Raw genomic sequence first — 22,151 nt, 5'->3', positions numbered from 1 at the left:
GTAGAAGAATGAAACCACAGATAGTTGTACCTCTATATATACTATGCTTTTTCCTATACATACATACCTTTGATAAAGTTTAATTTATAAATCAGGCACAATAAGAGATTAATAATAGATAAGAAAGTAGAACAGTTATAAAGATATACTGCAATAAATGTCCTATGAATTGGTTTCTCTCTCAAGATATCTTATTGTCCTGTATTTTCACTTGTGATGAGAAAATGCCTACATGATGAGATGAAGTGTGGCAAATGATGTAGGCATTGTAACATAGAGTTAGGCTACTACTGACCTGATGATACGTCAGAAGAAGGATCATCTGCTTCAGACCACAGTTAACTGAAAGCGTGGAAAATAAAATCATGAATATTTACATTCCAACCATCAACATATGAAAATCCATTGTCCCAAAATGTCACTAACACTTGAATATTGTTGGGTTTTAGTGTTTGGTTCTTTGAGTGAAAAAATAACAGTATTTCATTTTAATTTATAAAGCTAAGTATGTTTTCGTATCCGTATTAGCCATCTAAAGTTCTTGTGTTTTAAAAAACTAGAGGAGGGGAACCTGGGTGGCTCAGTCAGTTGAGTGTCCCAACTCTTGACATGCTCAGGTCATGATCCTGGGGTCGTGGGATCAAGCCCCATGTAGGGGGCTCTGTGTTGAGTGTGGAGCCTGCTTAGTATTCTTTCTCTCTTCCTCTGCCCCTCACTCGCATGCTCTCTCTCTAAAATAAAAATTTTTAAAAAAAAAGGGAAAAACCTTTAGTTTTTAGAGCAGTTTTAGGTTCATAGCAAAATTGAACAGAAAGTACAAAGGGTTCCCATTTACCCTGTGTCCCCACACATGTACAACCTCCTGCTGTCAACATCCCACACCAGAGTGGCACGGTTGATAAGCCTACAGTGGACACATCATTATCATCTAGAGTTCAGGGCTTACACTAGGATTCACTCTTGGTATTATACAGTCTGTGGGTTTGGACAAATGCATAATGCCATTTGTCTATCATAGTATCATGCAGAGCAGTTTCACTGCCCTAAAAATCCTCTGTGCTCTGTCTATTCATCCTTCTCTCTCTCCCAAACCCTAGCAGCCACTAATCTCTTTATAGTTATTTCACAGTTTTGCCTTTTCTAAAATATCCTACAATTGGAGTCATTCACTATGTAGTCTCTTCAGATTGCTTCCTTTGTATAGTAATATGCATTTAAGTTTCCTCCGTATCTTTTCATGGCTTGATAGCTTATTTCTCTTTAGCAGTGAGTAATATCCCATTATCTGGATGTACCACACTTTATTTCTCCACTTAACTACTGAAGAGTATCTTAGATATTTTCCAAGTTTTGTAGTTAGTAAGTAAAGCTGCTATAAACATTTGTGTGGAGGTTTTTGTATGGACCTATGTTTTCAACTCCTTTGGGTAAACCCTAAGGAGTGTGATTGTTGGATCACATGGTAAAAATAGGTTTAGTTGTTTAAGAAGCCACCAAACTGTCTTCCATAGTAGCTGTACCATTTTGCATTTGTGCCAGCAATGAGTAAGAGTTCTTATTGTTCTGAATCCTCACCAGCATTTGGTGGTATCAGTGTTCTGGATTGTGGCCATTTTGATAAATGTGCAGTGACATTTTATTGTTTTAATTTTTATTTCCCTGATGACATAAGATGTGGAGCATCTTTTCATATGCTCATTTGCCATATGTACATCTTCTTTGGTGAGGTGTCTGTTAAGGTCTTTGGCCTTTTTTTTTTTTTTTTGAGGGAGAGACAGAGCATGAGCAGGGGAGGGACACAGAGAGAGAGAGAAGGAGACACAGAATCCGAAGCAGGCTAAAGGCTCTGAGCTGTCAGCACAGAGCCCAACAACATGGGGCTCCAACTCATGAACTGAGAGATCATGACCTGAGCCAAAGCCGGACGCTCAACCAACTGAGCCACCCAGGCGCCCCCTTTGGCCTATTTTTTAATCAGTTGTTTTCTTATTGTTGAATTTTAAGAGTTGGTGTATTTTGGATAACAGTACTTTATTAGATATTCCACTGTTTGGTTTTTCTTTCCATTCTCTGACAGTTTCTTTCAGAGAACAGAAAATTTTAATTTTAATGAAGTCTAGCTTATCAGTTATTTCTTTCATGGATCATGCCTTTGTCATCATATCTAAAAAGTCATCAGTAAACCAAAGGTCATCTAGATTTTTTTCTATGTTACTTAGGGGTTTTATAGTTTTTCATTGTACACTTAGGACTGTGATCCATTTTGAGTTAATTTTTGTGAAGGGTGTAAGGTTTGGGTCTAAATTATTTTTTACTCATGGATGTCCAATTGTTCTAGCATCATATATTGAAAAATTATCTTTCCTCCATTGTATTGCCTTTGCTCTTTTGTCAAAGAACAGTTGATTGTATTTATATAGGTCTATTTCTGGGCACTATATTTCTGTTCCACTGATCTATTCGCTTTTTTTTTTTTTTTTCCAGTCGCACCCTATCTTGATTATGTTACTTTTATAGTGTGTCTCCAGGTCATGTAGCATCAGTCTTCCAACTTTATTCTTCTCTCTTGATATGGTGTTGACTATTCTGGATCTTTCGCCTTTCCACATAAACCTTAGAATTAGTTTGTTGGTATTCATAAAATAACTTCCTGGGATTTTGATTGCATTGAATCTGTAGATCAAGTTGAGAAGAGCTGACATCTTAACAATATTGTGTGTTCATATCCATGAAAATGGAACATCTCTCCATTTATTTATTTCTTGATTTCTTTCATCACAGTTTTGTAGTTTTCCTCATTTAGATCTTATACATATTTTGTTTGATTTATACACAAGTACTTCTTTTTGTGTATGTTAATGTAAATAGTATCATGTTTTAGGGGCACCTGGGTGGCTCAGTTGGTTGAGCATCCGACTTTGGCTCAGGTCATGATCTCACGGTTCATGAGTTCAGGCCTCATATTGGGTTCCGTGCTGACAGCTCAGAGCCTGGAGCCTGCTTTGGTTTCTGTGTCTCCCTCTCTCTCTCTGCCCCTCTGCTGCATGCTCTCTGTCTCTGTCTCAACACTGAGTAAATATTTAAAAAATTTTTAAAAATATTTAAGAAAATAGTATCATGTTTTATATTTCAGATTCCACTTGTTCATTGCTGGTACATAGGAAGGCAGTTTACTTTTGTACCTTTACTATGTGTCCTGCAACCTTGCTATAATTATTTGAGGAGTTTTTGTTGATGCATTCAGATTTTCTATAGGGATGATGATCATACCTGTGAATAAAGACAGTCTTCTCCATCCCAGTCTGTATACCTTTTATTTGCTGTTCTTATTGCATTAGCTAGTACTTCAAGTAAGGTATTGAAAGGCGGTGGTAAGAGAGATATCATTGCCTTGCTCTTGATCTTAGTGGGAAAACTTCCAACTTTATCACCATTAAGTGTGTCCTTAGCTGAAAGGTTTTTGTAGGTATTCTTTATCAGGTTGAGAAATGTGCCTCTATGCTCATTTACTGAGATTTTAATCATGAATGGGTATTAGACCTTGTCTTTTTTTTTTTTTTTTACATCTTTTGGTATAATCATGTGATTTTTTTTTTTAAATTTAGTCTTTTGATGAGATGAATTATGTTGATTTTTGGATGTTGAACCACCCTTGTATGGTTGGCATAAATCCCACTGGGTCACAATGTATAATTCTTTTTATGCATTGTTGGAATCTACTTGCTAATATGTTGTTGAAGATTTTTGCGTAGATATTAGCCTATTATAGTTTACTTATAATGCCTTTGGTTTTTGGTATTAGAATAATGCTGGCCTCGGGGCGCCTGGGTGGCGCAGTCGGTTGAGCGTCCGACTTCAGCCAGGTCACGATCTCGCGGTCCGTGAGTTCGAGCCCCGCGTCAGGCTCTGGGCTGATGGCTCAGAGCCTGGAGCCTGTTTCCGATTATGTGTCTCCCTCTCTCTCTGCCCCTCCCCCGTTCATTCTCTGTCTCTCTCTGTCCCAAAAATAAATAAACGTTGAAAAAAAAAAAAAGTTAAAAAAAAAAAATAATGCTGGCCTCATAGAATGATTAATCGGTCTACATACATGAAACTAGAGTCCCACAAAGAATGGGAGTTGGGGAAAGGGACACAAATTATTTGAAGAACTGATGGTTTAAACCATAACCCACCATAAACCCACAGATCTAAGAAATGCAATGATCCTAGAACAGAATAAACCTGAAGAAAACTGTGCCAGGATACATCAGAATTAAATTGCCAAAAACCAGAATAAGGATAAATTCCTCAAAGGCTAACAGAGAAAACATACAGAAGAACAAATAAAAGAATAGTAACAGACTTCTCTGAAATTACATGAACCAGAAGACAATAGGAAGACATCTGAAAATTATTGCAGGAAAAAACCTAGGATTCTTTACCCAACTGCAAAATCTTTTTAAAATGAAGACAAACATTGAGAAAACCTAGGATTCTTTACCCAACTGCAAAATCTTTTTAAAATGAAGACAAGGGGCGCCTGGGTGGCGCAGTCGGTTGGGCGTCCGACTTCAGCCAGGTCACGATCTCGCGGTCCGTGAGTTCGAGCCCCGCGTCGGGCTCTGGGCTGATGGCTCAGAGCCTGGAGCCTGTTTCCGATTCTGTGTCTCCCTCTCTCTCTGACCCTCCCCCGTTCATGCTCTGTCTCTCTCTGTCCCAAAAATAAATAAACGTTGAAAAAAAAAAATTAAAAAAAATAAAATGAAGACAAACACTGAGAACTTCTGTAGACAAAAGGTGAAAGACATCACCAGCAGACCTGAACCATGAAAAGGTTACAGGAAGTTTTTCAGGTAGAAGAAAAAGGATACCAAATGAAAAGTATTTTCATAAATTAGACTGTTTCTGCTTCTGTTAGTTTCTTTTTTCCCCCTTTAATAGCTAGTAAGGGGTTGTATTTTCCTGCCTCTTTTATATTGAGTTAAAGTCAAAAAGGACTTACAGGGTTGGGGAGGGGAGGAATGGGTTAAATAGGTGATGGATATTAAGGAGGGCACTTGTGACGAGTACCAGGTATGTATGTAACTGATGAATCACTAAATTCTGTTCCTGAAACTAATACTACACTTTATGTTAACTAACACTAATTTTAAAACGTGAAAAAGAAAAAAATGGCTTATAAAATCACTTTTCTGCCCTCTTTCTCCCCAACTCCTATTCACATTAGTGCCATTTTCTACTCTTTTATTGTTTCTGACTTTTGGTTCCATAATTCTTTTTTTTATTTTTTTATTTTTTAAATGTTTGTTTATTTTTGAGAGACAGACAGAATGTGAGTGGGGGAAGGGCAGAGAGAGGGAGACACAGAATCTGAATCCAGCTGCAGGCTCTGAGCTGTCAGCACATAGCCAGCCCAGCACAGGGCTCGAACTCACAGACCACAAGAGTGTGACCTGAGCTGAAGTTGGATGCTTAACCTACTTAGCCACCCAGGTGCCCCTGATTCCATAATTCTAAATAATATACCATTATTTCTTGATTTTATCAGCTTTAGATATCTGTTCACTTCTTTTTGCTGAAATGTTTCTTTTCTCCCTTATCATAACTATTATAATTTTTGACTAAATAATTACTATTTACATTATTTCAACAAGGTATATATTTTTACTTGGTGAACCAAAGTGTATACTTTATCCTCTCATATGCCTTCTTGTTTATCATTTGCTTAGTTTTCAACCTGTATCAGTTGCTGATTCTTCTGTATTCTACATTCTCTATGATATCATCTACTCCTTCCTTCCTCCCTCCCTCCCCCACCCCCCTTTTTTTTCCCTAGACAAACTCTGAAGCCGCTCAGTACTCCTGCTCCAATCTGAAGTGGATGTTTTCTAGTCTCAAGTATGTAGTCATGGCTCCAGGACTTCCCTTTACCATCCTCCAGGCACAATGTCTTCTCCTCTCTCATATTTAATCCTTGCATTTTCCCCAGTATTGATTTGTTCACTTATTTTGGTGGACTGTATCATCTGCACAGTAAGAAAAAAGTGAATGGGATGTAAATTTTTGAGATGTTAACATTATTTTGTCCTTTGATAGAATTGTTGGTTTGAAAATTATTTTTCCTCAAAATTGGGAAGTATTATTAAGTTGTGTGTTGGCTTTCAGTGTTGCTAGTAATAGTCCTGATGGTGTTCTTAATTTTTATTTTCATCCTTTTGTAAACTGTTTTTCCCCTTCTGGAAACTAATTTCAGGATCTTTTCTTTTCTCTGCCATGTTGAAATTTCATGGTAATATGCCCTAATTCTTCTTTTTTATTTTCTCTGTTCTCTCTGTTACTAGTAATTGATTAGGCATTGTTGTTGGATTCATTCTTTTACCTGACTTAACATGTCTTCTATTGGATTTTTTATTGTGACTATCAAATTAAAATTTCCAATGTTTTCTATTTTATCTGGATGTTTGTTACTCAGGTATTCATGAATACACTTAAGATTTGTGGATTTTACGTAAGTTGAACCTCAAAAAGAAAAAAAGAATGAAAACAAAAAGGACTCCCTCTCCCACTGTTAATACCCAAGATCTTTCTTTTCTTTTTTTTTTTTTTCTTTTAAGTTTTTGAGTATAGTTGACACAATGTTAATTTCAGGTGTACAACATAGTGATTCAACACGTTTATACATGATGCTATTGTATCCCCCGCTACTGTTCACATATTTTACCCATCCCTCCCAACCCCCTGCCCTCTGGTGACCATCAGTTTGTTCTCTGTATTTATTAGGTCTGATTCTGATTTTTGTTCGTTTATTGATTTGGTTTTTTTAGATTCCACATATGTGTGAAATCGTATGGTATTTGTACTTTCTCAGACCTATTTCACTTAGCATAATGTTGCAAATGGATGATTTCATCCTTTTTATGGCTGCATAATATTTGTGTGTGTGTGTGTGTGTGTGTGTGTGTGTGTGTGTACACAGATATATAATGTGTAATATATATGCATACACACTCCACATCTTCCTTATCTGTTTATCTATCAGTGGATGTAGGTTGCTTCCATATCTTGGCTATTGTAAGTAATGCTGCAGATAAACATAGGGGTGTATATATCTTCTCAAGTTAGTGTTTTCATTTTTCTTGGGTAAATACCCTGTAGTGGAATTATTGGATCATATGGTAGTTCTATTTTTTATTTTTTGAGGAAACTCCATACTGATTTCCACAGTGAGTATACTAATTTACATTCCCACCAACAGTGCATGAAGGTTCCTTGTTGTCCATATCCTTGCTAACACTTGCTGTTTGTCTTTTTGATTTTAGCCATTCTGACTAGGTGTTCCGTGATATCTCATTGTGGTTTTGATTTGCATTTCCCTGGAGATTAGTGACGTTGAGCATCTTTCCATGCATCTGTAGGCCATTTGTATGTCTTTGGAAAAGGTCTATTCGAATGGTTTTCTGCCCATTTTTTAATTGGATTGTTTTTTTTGGTGTTGAGTTATATGAGTTCTTTATAGATTTTGGATGTTAACCCCTCATTGGATAAATCATTTGCAAATATCTTCTCCCTTTCGGTAGGTTGCCTTTTTGTTTTGTTGATGGTTTCTTTTGCTGTGGAAAGCTTTTTATTTTGGTGTAGTCTCATTTTTGCTTTTGTTTCTCTTGCTTCACGTTGCTATGGTCATTGTCAGAGAATGCCTACATTGTCTTCTAGGATTTTTATGGTTTCAGATCTCACGTTTAGGTCTTTAATTCATTTTGAGTTTATTTTTGTGTTAGAAAGTAGTCCAGTTTTATTATTTTTGCATGTAGCTATCCAGTTTTCCCAGCACCATTTATTGAAGAGGCTGCCCCCCCCCCCTTTTGCTTCCTTTTTCACAGATTAATTGACCATATGAGCATGGGTTTATTTCTGGGTTCTCTATTCCATTGATCAGTGCATCTGTTTTTATGCCAGTACCATAGTGTGTTGATTACTACAGCTTTGTAGTGTATCTTGAAATCTGGAATTGTGATACCTTCAGCTTTGTTTTTCTTTCTCAAGATTGTTTTGGCCATTTAGGGTCTTCTGTGGTTACATACAAATTTTAGTACTGTTTGTTCTATTTTTGTGAAAATGATGTTGGCATTTTGATAGCAGTGACATTGACTCTTTAGATTGTTTTGGGTAGTATGGACATTTTAGCAATATTAATTCTTCCAGTCTGTGAGCATTGAGTATCTTCCCATTTGTTTGTGTCATCTTCAGTTTCTTTCATCAGTACTGTATAGTTTTCAGAGTATAGGTCTTTCACCTCTTTGGTTAAGTTTATTCCTAGGTATTTTATTCTTTTTGGTGCAATTATTAGGTAGAGTTGTTTTCTTAATTTCTCTTTCTGTTATTTCATTATTGAAATATATATAGAAATACTACTGGTTTCTGGGTATTAATTTTGTATCCTACAGTTTTACTGATTACCTCTAGTAGTTATGTGTCAAAGTCATTATGATTTTCTGTGTATAGTATCATGCCATCTGCAAATAGTGACAGTTTAACCTCTACTGTACCCAGTATGGATGCCTCTTATTTTTGATTGCTGTTTCTAGAACTTCTAGTACTCTGTTGAATAAAAGTGGTGAGAGTAGACATCCTTGTCTTGTTCCCGATCTTAGAGGAAAAGCTCTCAGTTTTTTGCCACTGAGTATAATATTAGTTATAGGCTTTTCATAGATGGCCTTTATTATGTTGAGGTATGTTCTCTCTACACTCACTTTGTTGAGAGTTATATCATGAATGGATGTTGAATTTTGTCAAATGCTTTTTCCACAGCAGTTGAGATGATTATATTTTTATCCTTTGCTTTGTTGATGTGGTGTGTCATGTTGATTGATTTGTGAATATTGAACCATCCTTGCATCCCCATAATAAATCCCACTTGATCATGGGGAATGATCCTTTTAATGTATTGTTGAAAGTAGTTTTTGTTGAGGAGTTTTGCATCCGTTCATCAGTGATAGTGGTCTGTAGTTTTCTTTTTTTGTGTGGTGTCTTTGTTTTTGGTATCTGTGTAATGTGGCTTCATAGAATATATTTGGAACCTTTCTCTCTTTCTATTTTTGGAATACTCTGAGTAGAATAGGTATTAACTCTTTTTTAAATATTTCATAGGGGGCGCTTGGGTGGCGCAGTCGGTTAAGCGTCCGATTTCAGCCAGGTCACGATCTCGCGGTCCGTGAGTTCGAGCCCCGCGTCGGGCTCTGGGCTGATGGCTCAGAGCCTGGAGCCTGTTTCCGATTCTGTGTCTCCCTCTCTCTCTGACCCTCCCCCGTTCATGCTCTGTCTCTCTCTGTCCCAAAAATAAAATAAAAAAACGTTGAAAAAAAAATTTTAAATATTTCATAGAATTCATTCACGAATCCATCTGGTCCTGACTTTTATTTTTTGGTAGGTTTTGGTAGGTTTTATTTTTTGTTACAGGTAGTCTGTTCAGATTTTCTGTTTCTTCCTGATTCAGTTTTAGAAGATAGTATTTTCCTGGGAATTATCTATTTCTTCTAGGTTGTTTGTTGGCCTGTAATTTTAGTATTCTCTCATAATTCTTTGCATTTCTACTGTATTGGTTGTTACCTCTCCTCTTTTATTTCTGCTTTTATTTGGGTCCTTTCTCTCTTCTTCTTGATGCTTCTAAGGGTTTATCAATTTTGTTTATCTTTTCAGAGAACCACCTCTTTGTTTCATTGATTTTTGTTTTGTTTTCTTTTATTTATTTATTTTATTATTTTTTTTTTTTTATGAAATTTATTTCCCATTGGTTTCCATACAACACCCAGTGCTCATCCCAAAAGGTGCCCTCCTCAATACCCATCACCCACCCTCTCCTCCCTCCCACCCCCCATCAACCCTCAGTTTGTTCTCAGTTTTTAACAGTCTCTTATGCTTTGGCTCTCTCCCATTCTAACCTCTTTTTTTTTTTTTTTTTCCTTCCCCTCCCCCATGGGTTCCTGTTAAGTTTCTCAGGATCCACATAAGAGTGAAACCATATGGTATCTTTTGTTTTAGGCTCTATGTCATTTATATCTGCTCTCATTTTTATTTCCTTCCTTCTACTCACCTTGTGCTTTGTTCTTCTGTTTCTAGTTCCTTTATGTGTAAGATTAGATTGTTTGACTTTTTTTATTTCTTGAGGTATATATTAGTATATATTTCCCTCTTTGAACTGCTTTCACTGCATCTCCTAAGATCTTTCTTAATCTTTAGCTGTTCTTTATAACATCCTATTCATCTGTCATAGATGTCATTGTCTTACTAAGAACTGTATTTAAGAAGGTTTTGTTTTGTTCTTCTATTTTCTGTATTATCTCTGGTTTCACAAGTTGCTTTTCTTTTCATTAGGTCTTTTTCATGTTAGAAGCTCTGTGAGTTCATTCCATTGCTGCCATAACAAATTTTACCATAACCTTAGCAGCTTAAAACAACACAAATTTATTAGCTCATGGTTCCCATAGGTTAAGAGTCTGGGCACAGTGTGGCTCAGCTGGCTCTTCTAGTTAGTCTTATAAAGCTGAAAGTAAGGTGTTAGCAGGGCTGTGTTCCTTCCTGAAGTCTCTGAGAAAGAATTCTTCATGGTGGAATTTGGTTCCATGTGACTGTAGAGACCAGGGTTACCCCTAGTTGTCGTGAGAGGTCATTCTCAGCTTCTAGAGTCCTCCCAAATTCCTTAACAGGTGGCTTCCTTCCTCCATTTTCAGAGCCAGCAATAGCAAGTCTAGTCCTTAGCTCTTCACATCTGTCTGGCCCTCCCTTCTGGCTCCTCTTTCCTGTGCTTCACTCTACTGCCTTCCTCTTCTGTTTGGCTGACCTTGTATGATTACATTGGACCCACAGAAAGAATCCGGATAATCTCCCTTAAATCAGATGATTAGTAGTCTTCATTCCATTTGCAGTCTCTTCTCAGCAGTCTCTAGATTAGCGTATGATTGTGTATAACCAGGGACAGAAATTTTAAGGAGTTATCTCTAGAATTGTAACCCTCCACAGACTCCTTTATCAAATGTCTATCAATCATTGATTGTCCATTCATATACTTAATAATGGGGCACTACAAATACCAATAGGTTTAGCTTGTCACCCCTCTGTAGGATATTTAGCTACCGAGTAAGCTTTATCAAATGTCACTATCTAAAAGATTTTTCCCTAGGGCTGTTTAGATTCTCTTCTAAGAAATCCTAAAGGTCATGTATCTAGGAGGTAAGTTTAATCCATTATGGGACCGGATTCATTTTTCATGTCTGTTTTCAGTGCTTGATGTTTGGTACTGTGAGTCAGCTTTATTTCCCATTGGTATCTCCTTTTGCAAACCCCTTAATTTTATTTTTCTCCACTTTGTTACATCATTGACTACTCTCCCAATCTGGCTTATGTCTCCCCAAGTTTTTCTGACTTTTTTATGTGCTGTTTTCTCCCATTCTTTTTGTCCTTATAAGTACATGTTTTATATGTATGTGTCTGTATATATATATATATATATATATTTTTTTTTTGGTATGATTTTGGAGAGGAGTGAGAATTAATGCACCAGCTCAATACAGATGTGTAACAAGAAAGTCTCAAGACAAAATATCTCCTAGTCCTCCAGGTATATTTTAGTTAAGTATAAACTTTAATTAGTTATGTTCTTCACCTGGCCCACTTTTACATGTGATTCAGATTTCAAAATTCACCAGTTTAGTCTTTCTTGATACAAGACACAGTAAGTAAATCAGTCCTAAATTCCTGTGTGAATGAAATCATTAGTGTCTTATGTGGAGGGTGTAGGTTTACTTTGCTTTTTCATTATAATGAAATGAAAAAACCACCTTCACGTATAGCCAGTGGCTACCCTGTTTTAATGTTTTTTGAGATATAATTGACATATAACATTAGTTTCAGATATATAAAATAATGATATTTGAATACATTGTAAAATGATCACCTCAGTAAGTCTAGTTAACATCCATCACTAGAGTTTTTATAAAACAAGCTGCTGGAAGCCCTGAGTCACTGAGAGTGTATGGGGTATGACCAAAGCATGTATTATGAGTATTATTTTTAACTTCACAAGCAATTGTCCTGGACACATATGGTTATGATTTTCTTATATGCTTATGACCTTTTTATATGCTTATGACTGAGCAGAAAGCTAGTTATACTTAACAGGATTCATTCTTCTAATAACATTAATAGCTGGTTTGTGAACTGGACAGGAAATGACCTAGGAACAAAAATCTCAAAGGATGACTCATGTAGTGTAGTGATTTTCAAGCAGAAGGGACATGCCAGAAACATTTGGGATGCCTTTTCAAATTAAACATGCTTGCCTTCCCCTCTTCCACTAAACCTGACTATGGTGAATTGTGACAGAGGCATGTCCTATCTCTCAGGTGTGACTCATTGTATGTTCTTCTAGACTTTTCTAGATTTTTCATCATTTACCAGCACATGATTTACTTTGAGGGAACCAATGGGTGGAGAGATAGGTTACCATCACCACCCTGCCCCCACTTGATACTGAAGTAGTGTAGTCAACTGATTATTTAGAAGCTTGGGATTGTCTAATGCCTTTGTTTTCTCCCACCATGGCAGTGATGGCATTTAGAGCTGAGGGTATACTGAGAACTGAAAATGCAACTCATAAGTGATTTGGTCCCTTAGCATGTTAAATCTTGTTTCTTTTAAAAGTACTCTAGAAAATGGTGATTCAGTTCTATTAATAAGATAACTATGGCTCAAAAGATACACTTGAAATATCTTAAGAATTTCTGAATCTACATAATCATAGCAATTAGTGCTAATCCATTAAACTTCAAAAACCGCATTGGAAGATAAGTTGATAAACTTTATACCTTGAATATACAAGAATGAAGAGAATCTGATTTTTAACTGGGTAACTTTAGCTAAACAATATGCTGCAATATTTCTAACTTTAAAAAGAAATCAGCTATGCCTGGAGGCTTCTAAGAAAGTGACAAAGTTTGGGGCACCTGGGTGGTTCAGTTAGTTAAGCATCCGACTCTTGGATTTTGGCTCAGGTCATGTTCTCACGGCTCCTGAGTTTGAGCCCCACCTCTGGCCCTAGTTGACAACATGGAGCCTGCTTGGGATTTTCTCCCTCTCTCTGTTTCTCCCCTGCTTGTACTCACTCTCTCCCTCTCTAGATAAAGAGAGAACTTAAGGAACAAGCATTTATTTTTAACATGGTTTCTGCCGCTTAGTACTTAAAATGTACTTCCCCCAAATTTAGTAATTATTAAAGAACAGTTGTGTTCACCTATTCTCTTGTAACATGTCTGTTCAGGACAGTTTTTCTGGTAATTCTGTTTTTGTATTTCAGAAAAACATTCCCCAGAAAATAGCCTGTTAATACAGAATAAAACAAAAACATGACTTGGACCAGAGTGTTCCTAAGAATAAAATTCAAATAACCAACAGAGTAACCAAAAAACCATATAGTTACTAAAAGATTTTTTTGGACTTATTTTTTAAACATGGGATACGGTATATATAAAATACATCTTTCAAAAAAAGAAAGTCCAGTGTGGTTTGCAGTTTACATACAGATTAACTTTGATTTGAAGACTCCTAATAGAAACGTGAGCAAAGGAAATATAAATGGCTGAAAACTCTTGATGTTCAACATGACTAGTAAATAAATAAATGTCAATTAAAACAAGGAAATACACTGTTTTTCCAGTTTGCATATAAACTGGAATGCCCAGTTTAAAATAACTCATATGCCCATCTTGTTCCACTTTTGCCTTAAAATTATTATAACCTTTGATCTGGTAATTCCACTCTAGTGAATTGTTGAAGTAATAAAATGTGGAAAAATACACAGATATTTGTACACAGATATTTGTAGAGAAATCAGAGTATATGTACACAGATATTTGTAAAGTCATTATTTATCATGGGTTCAGTATTAGAAGAATCATTGAATTATACTGCATTTACACAGTGGAATTTTATACATCTATTAAAATAATCACTTATATACATAGTCATACTCCATTTTTCAAGAATAGGTTTTAAGTGACTCAACCACTTTTATAATTTTCAAATTTCTGCCATAATTGTATATTTTTTAATAGAGAAAATTAGAGAAAAAAATTAATACCTAATAGGAAGTACTTGTTATGTGCCAGGCCCCGTATCAATCATTTAATTTTCACAACCACCTCCTGAGGTACTGTTATTTCACAGGTGAGAAAACTCAGACGCTGGCAGGCTGAGTAGCTTGTCCACAGTCACAGTTAATAAGTAGTAGAACTGAGATCAGGATTCGGTTAGCTGTTCTGTGCGCTTGTGCCTCAGATTGTGTCTCACCAGCTCTACACCCGTCTGCTCCGTTCCTAGTTTCGGGTCCCCTACAAACAAAAAGCTTCCTGACTTTGTAATACTGGATTGAATCTAATGGATATTGTGAGCTCCTGAAGGTACAAACTGCCATGTATAAAACTCTGATCCAGTAACTTAGCAGTCTGTAACATCATAGGTTATGCGGTCCTTTTGTATTTCGTCGTCTGTTCTACTCAGACCCTGACATACAGTGAGCATTAGTGCTGCCAGATACATAGACTGGTCCTCCTCCTTTCTGCTCCATTTTTCATTTTCGTTTGTTCTTGGCTCTCCTCTTTACACTCTTTATTTTTTAATCTAATTTTGGTATAATTGGTGTACAATAAACTGTACCCACTTAAAGTATACAATTTGAGGATATGATAGTTAGGATAGAGAATATTGGCATTAGCTCTCAAACTTTAGTCAGACAACCATTTATTTGCTCCGTCACTAGAGATTTGTTGTCATTTTTTGCAATTTTATGTATGGAATTATGTAGGATATATGCTTTTCTAGTTGGCTTCTTCCACTTAGTGTAATGATTTTGAGATACATTCATGTTACTGTAGGTATCAGTTTTCCCTTTTTACTTACGAGTTGTGCTCCAAAGTGTGAGTAGTATTCCACTGATCTGAAAATACCACATTTCGTTTATCAATTTGGGTTATTTCCAGTTTTGGCTTTTATGAGTAAAGCTGTTACATATGTGCTTTTAATTTCTTCAGTTAGTACCTCCAAGTGGAATGGTTGGGTTGTGTGTTTAACTTTATAAGAAACTGCCAAACAATTTTCAGAAATGTTTCCCATTCCCTCCAGCTGAGTATGAGAGTGTCAGTTCCTTCCCCACATCTTCACCAACACTGGGTATTATCAATCTTATTAATGTTGGCTACTCTGTGGGCACATAATGTCTCACAGTTTTAACTTGCATTTCACTGACCGATAATGTTGAGTATTTCTGTGCTTCTTGACCATTATATATTCTTTGGTGAGGTGCTCATCCGAATCTTTGGCCCATTAGTCTGCTTATTATTGAGCTGTATAAATTTTAAATACAAGTCCTTTGTCAAATATATGTAATATGTTTTGTGAATATTTTCTCTCAATATACAGCTTGCCTTTTTTTAACAGTATTCTTCAAAGAGCAGATTTTTTTAATGTTTTTATTTTATTTTTGAGAGAGAGAGATAGAGTGTGATCAGGGGAGGAACAGAGAGAGAGACAGAATCTGAAGCAGGCCCCAGGCTCTGAGCTGTCAGCGCAGAGCCTGAGGCGCAAACTCACAGACTGCAAGATCATGACCTGAGCCGAAGTCGGACGCTCGAACGACTGAGCCACCCAGGCACCCCTATTTGTTTTTTAATAAAGGACAATTTCTTGTGGAATGTGTGTGTTCTATGTAAGAAATCTTTGTCTACTTTTTTAAAGTCTATGATCCATTTAATGTATGAATCTCTCATTCAGCACTGTTTATTGAAAAAAGATTTTCTTTTCCTGTTGAATTGCCATGGCACCTTTGTCCAAGATAATTGACTACTTATATGTGGGTCTGCTTCTGGTTCCTCTTCATATATACATGTTATCATGTAGCTAATAATTGCACTGTCTTAACTGCAGTAGCTATATGATATTGGGTAGTGTAAGTTCTCCAACTTTAGTCTTTTAAAAATTGCTTGGACTATCCTAGGATTGTTTTCATATCCATACGAATTTTACAATCAATTTGTCATCTTGTATAAAAGATCAAGTTGGAAATTTGACAAAGATTCCATTGAATCTTTAGCTCAATTTAGGTAAAACTGACTTCTTAACAATTCTTGCAACAATTTATGGACAGGGTATGTAACATAATATTCTGTATCTATTTATATGGGCTGTTAATTCTTTTTGTTACTGTCATTTAGCCATTTTTTCCTCTTACCAGATTCTTCACATGAAAATGAGTAAGATAAACACAGAAATTTATACCCATTTGATACAAGGCAGAAAAGTTTGAATCGACTAAAACTTTCAGATCTGGTAATGATACGAAAGTACTTAAATTTACTTCATGTGTCATGTGTAACTTACAACATACAGAATGAATGATGGCTACCATGTAATAGAAAGTTTTTTTTTTTATTGAGGTATAGTTGACATAAAATATTGTATTTGTATCAAGTATGCAACATACTGAATCAACACATGTATACACTGCAAAATGATCACCACAGGGCACTTACTATCTGTCACCATACAAAATTAATATAATATTATGGACTGTATTCCCCATACTGCATATTACATCCCCATGACTTACTTATTTTATAACTGGAAGTTTGTACTTCTTGATCCTCCTTCACCCATTGCACCCCCCTAACTCCCCTCTCTGCTGGCAAGCACCAGTTTGTTTTCTGTATCACTACATCTTGGTTTTGTTTTGTTTTGTTTTTTACATTCCACATACAAGTAAAATTGTGGTATTTGTCTTTCTCTGACTTAATTGCACTTAGCATAATATCCTCTAGGTCCATCCATGTTGTTGCAAATGGCAAGATTTCATTCTTTTTTTGTGGTTGAGTAATATTCCAGAGTGTGGTGTGTGTGTGTGTGTGTGTGTGTGTGTGTGTGTGTGTGTGTTTATACACACACCACATCTTCTTTATCCATTTATCTATCAGTGGACATTTAGCTTGCTTCCATATCTTGGCTATGGTAAATAATGCTGCAGTGAACAGCTACCTTTTTGAATTAGTGTTTTCGTTATCCTTGGATAGATACCCAGTAGTGGAACTGCCAGATCATGTCATAGTTCTAAGTTTTTAAGGGACCTCTGTATTGTTTTCCATAGTGGCTGCACCAGTTTGCATTCCTAAACAGTGCATAAGGTTTCCCTTTTCTCCCTATTCTCTCCAACACGTATTATTTCTTGTCTTTTTGATAATAACCATTCTGACAGGTGTAAGGTGATATCTCATAGTGATTTATAGTTGCATTTCCCTGATGATTAGTGGTGTTGAGCATCTTTTCATGTGCCTTTTGGCCATCTGTGTATCTTTGGGAAGATGTCTGTTCAGATCCTCTAATTGGATTTTTTTTTGTTATTGAGTTGTATGAGTTGTTTATTTATTTTGGATATTAACCCCTTATTGGATATATGATGTACAAATATCTTCTCCTATTCAGTAGTTGCCTTCTGGTTCTATTGGTTTCCTTTGCTGTGCAGAAGCTTTTTAGTTTGATGCAGTCTCATTTGTTTATTTGTCCTTCTGTTTTTCTTGCCTTTGGTGTCAGGTCCAAAAAAATATTTCTAAGACTGATGTCAAAGAGCTTATTACCATATGTTTTCTTCTAGAAATTTTATGGTTTTAGTTCTTACATTCAAGTCTTCAAGCACTTTTAAGTTAATTTTCATATATGGTCCATTTTCATTCTTTTCAGTATAGCTGACCAGTTTTCCCAGCATCATTTATTGAGGAGACTATTCTTTCCCATTGTATATTATTAGTTCCTTTGTCATAAATTAATTGACCGTGTGTGTGTGTGTGTGTGTGTGTGTGTGTGTGTGTGTGTGTGTAGTTCTGGGCTCTTTATTTTGTTCCATTGATTTATATGTCTGTTTTTGTGCTAACACTATACTGTTTTGATTACTACAGCTTTGTGGTACAGTTTTTGAGACCACATGTGCATGAGTGGGGGAGGGGCCGGGGAGAGAGAGAAAGAAAGAGGGAGGGAGGGAGAATCCCAAGCAGGCTCCATGCTCAGTGTGGAGCCCAGCGTCAGGCTCCCATCTCACAACCATGAAGTCATGACCTGATCTGAAATCAAGCGTTGGATGCTTAACCAATTGAGCCTGTAGTATAGTTTAAAATCGAGCAGCATGCACCTGCAGGTTTGTTTTTCTTTCTATAGATTGTTTTGGCTGTTCAGGGTCTTCTTTGGTTCCATACAAATTTTGGAATTATTTGTTCTAGTTCTGTGAAAAGTATCGTTAGACTTTCTATAGGGATTGCATTAAACCTGCAGATTGCTTTGAGTAATATAGCCATTTTAATAACACCTATTCTTCTGATCCACAAACACAATATCTTTCCATTTGTTTGTGTCTTTAGTTTTTTCATCAACTCCTTGTTTTCAGTGTACAGGTCTTTCGCTTTCTTGGTATAGTTTATTCCATAGTATTTTACTTAAATGGGATTGGTTTTCTTGATGTCTCTTTCTCAGTTTGTTATTTATGTATAAAAACACAATTGGCTTTTATACCCTGAAACTTCACTCAGTTTTATTAGCTCCAACAGTTTTTTTTTATTATTATTATTAATGTTTGTTTATTTTTGAAGAAGAGAGAGTGTGTGAGCAGGGGAGGGTCAGAGAGAGAGGGAAACACAGAATCCGAAGCAGGCTCCAGGCTCTGAGCTGTCAGCACAGAGCCCAACGTGGGGCTCGAACTCACAAACCGTGAGATCATGACCTGAGCTGAAGTTGGATGCTTAACTGACTGAGCCACCCAGGCACCCCAGTTCCAACAGCTTTTTGATGGAGTAGTTAAGGCTTTCTATATATACTAACATGTCATCTGCAAATAGTGACAATTTTACTTCTTTACAATTGGTATGTTTTTATTTCTTTTTCTGGCCTAATTGCTATGGCTAGGATATAAATTTTAATTTTTTATGGTTTTAAAATGTTTAACAAATAAATATGTAAATAAGAGTTCTAATATTTTCTTTCTGTACTCTAGTAGATTGTTTTCTCTCCAATTCAAGGTTACTATTTTATTACATAGCTATGAATTGAATGCTTTGGTAGACTATTTTTAGAAGTGCCATACTTTACTATTTTGCGTGGCAGTAATGTCTGGCCCAACACAAACACATATGTACACAGAAGGAAATTATGAATTCTTACATTGGAATGGATTAATAGATGAATTTATCAGATATAAAGTGTTTAAATTTTACACTATGCTAGTAAAATAATCTTTTTTCTTATTTTAACAGATATCAGACACCCTGAAGAACTTTCTCTCTTGAAAAAACCCAGAGATCCAACAAAGAAAAAAAAGAAAAAGCTAGATGACCAGTCTGAAGATGAGGCACTTGAATTAGAGGGGCCTCTTATCACTCCTGGATCAGGTGAGACTTTGACTGAGCAAAGGCTCAGTGTGAGAACCATAGATGTGTCTGTATACTTATGTCTTTCTGACAAAGGTCAGAAGAGTAGTCAAGTTTAAAAAACTCACCTCCAGCATTTTTTTCTCTCAATCATGAAATCACTACCAGGGAGGGTCTGTCATGTGTAGATCATGTCAGGTGTTAGTAGTTGCATCAATAAAAAGGAAGGCTGGTTCTCTGATCAGGAATAGTCAAAAAGGGGCAGTGCCTTAAGTGGGCTCAGTTCTTTGCACTGCAGAAACCAGCAGTTTTGTAGTATTTAGCTCTTTTTTTCCTGTATTCTTTGAAAACCACGATTACTTAGTTAAGATACTACTTTTGCCAGGTTACTTAAAACTTCTGTGCTTTGCATATGCTGATCCCTTTGCCCTTCCACCTTTTTCCTTTATTAAGGCTTTGCTCCTTTAAGAAGCTTTCTCAATTTCCTTCCATTACCTCCCCAACCTGAGTTAGGCATCTTTCTATCTTAAGTCACTGGACTTTTCTGTGTTTGGTATTATATTGCATATTTTTACCTAATAATTGTGAGTTCCTTGCATAATGGAACTGTCTCTCACGTGTTTGTTACCAGAACCTAACTCAATTATGTGGCATCTAGCAGGAGCATAGGCAGTGTCTTTTGGGTAGCTAGATGACCAATTAAATTACATGGTTCTTCAGTTCTGGGCATATGCAGAGACTGGACATTATAGTTACCATAATGAACTGAATTAGTTAAATCACTTTATTCTTGGTTTTTAAAAATTCTGGGGTGATAACAATAATGAAAACAAACAATTTAGTGCTTAGTGTATGCCCATTTTATACATTATGCTCATGTAAATTTACTTTAGCATATTTTATTTGAGGAAACTCACTTAATTCTCACTACAGCTCATTGCAGATTATATTATTACTCATTTTAAGGTTGAAGAAATGGCACAATAAGGTTAGGAATGTCTAAGGTCATGTAACTTGTAACTTTTATGTCTTTATACATGTACTGATCGGCACTTAGGAGATACCAAAAAATAAGACCGTTCTTATAAGTTTATAGGATAATTGAAAAACATGGTTACTGTACTTTAGGAGGTAATATATAAATGTTGTAGCAAATAGTGTTACAGGAATTCGGAAGGCAAAACAATTCCAAATAGGGTATATTTAGTTATAGGTTGGGAAACTGAGTTTGTGACTTCAGCTTTTTAAAAAGTTCCACTGATTAGGATTTTGATGGTAAGAAACAGCAATCCAAGCAGAATGATATTGACAAGGAACACTTTGGCAAAAGAATAGTACACGATGTGAATAATCCAGCTGAGCCAATTCATGGGGAAAGACCTCCAAGGAACTTCAGGATCACACTGGAGGGTATTTAATGTCAGGCTGAGGAATTTAGACAGTGTATTATAGAGTCATGTTACAAAATAAATAATTTTAGAATATCAAACTTATATCCAGTCATATGTGGAGGAGGGAATGAAGGGAATAGAGTTGTGACTCGTGGCAAGAAGCCTACAAATTGAGGAGGTAGTGTGTCTTTCATTAGAGTAAGGTTAATTCTAAAATTTGATTTATGCATGGTGATTTATATTGCTGAAGGCATCTGATGGTAGACATCATCCCTGCTTTCAGTTTATAGTGAAGGTAAGTGGGACTAGGTAATGTGGGTTCATTTTTGTTTTTTGTTTTGTTTTGTTTGACGTGTTACATACAGTAAACTGGAGAGATTTTAAATTACAGATGAATATTTACAGATGTATACTCCATCTAGTTTGTATGCTTTTTTGATTTGTCAGCACCTTAGTTGATTATTGGACCAAATACTGAAAAATATGGTCACTTGCATACTGTGTCTATAATAAATAGCCACAGGTCGATGCATCTCAATACATGACATCTTCAGGATGTCAGACACTATGCTTCACAAGAATTTCTCTATGGCAGGTATGGTAAGGATTAGATAGACTCTTCAGGCTCGGTTTAATACTGCATACTTTTTGAATTATGAGCATCTCAGTGTGAGCATGGTCAATAATTATATATATACTCGATAAATGATAACTGTTATTTAATACATGCTTTATCTTTCATTTGATCCTCAAAAATCCCTGTGATTTTGGTGGTATTATCCTCATTTTACTTAAAAGAAAAGAACCCGACAAGAGTTACATGATTTGCCCAAGCTTATAATAAGGGGCAGAGCTAGAATTCAAATCCAGACTTGCTGGCTCCCAACATTCATGTTTCTAAGCATTACATAATATCATCTCTCCACTTACAATATTTGAAATAAATATTGTGAATAGTAATAGGAATGTTTGGTAAAATATTAACACGTAAATTATACTTCAGCAAGGCTAAGTTTTTTAAAAAATAATGTTCCAAGATTTAAGTATCATGAGTGAATTGATTCTCAGACTTTAGTCAAATTCTTACACAGAATTATAAAATTTTATGAGTTTTTAAATGCCTTGCTCATACAGCTATGCTCAGATGGCATGTTCTTGAGTGCTTCACCACTTCCTAGCCGTAAGAAGGAAAATAGCAGATCTCTAATTTCCTATGAGGGAGGGAACACACTGAACTAGCCTGATCCCGGATCTGGGGAAGAGTTTTTCCAAGTAAGAATTAACTTTACAGTATAGTACTGACTTAACAGATTACTAATTTAAGATTTACTAT

The 22,151-nt window shown here is 36.0% G+C and overlaps 1 protein-coding gene across 1 annotated transcript in view; it reads left to right on the top strand.

The window, feature by feature from the left end:
- FERMT2 (FERM domain containing kindlin 2) overlaps window positions 1-22,151 on the top strand; it is an 84,921-nt gene that overhangs the window by 33,749 nt on the left and 29,021 nt on the right. Inside the window, 1 exon segment of the mRNA XM_043556176.1 lies at window positions 19,314-19,448. Within this exon segment, the coding sequence (XP_043412111.1) occupies window positions 19,314-19,448 (135 nt within the window).

Source organism: Prionailurus bengalensis, chromosome B3 (genome assembly GCF_016509475.1).
Source record: "Prionailurus bengalensis isolate Pbe53 chromosome B3, Fcat_Pben_1.1_paternal_pri, whole genome shotgun sequence".
In the NCBI taxonomy this organism is placed as follows: domain Eukaryota; kingdom Metazoa; phylum Chordata; class Mammalia; order Carnivora; family Felidae; genus Prionailurus; species Prionailurus bengalensis.
This window is presented reverse-complemented; position numbering and strand designations above follow the sequence as displayed.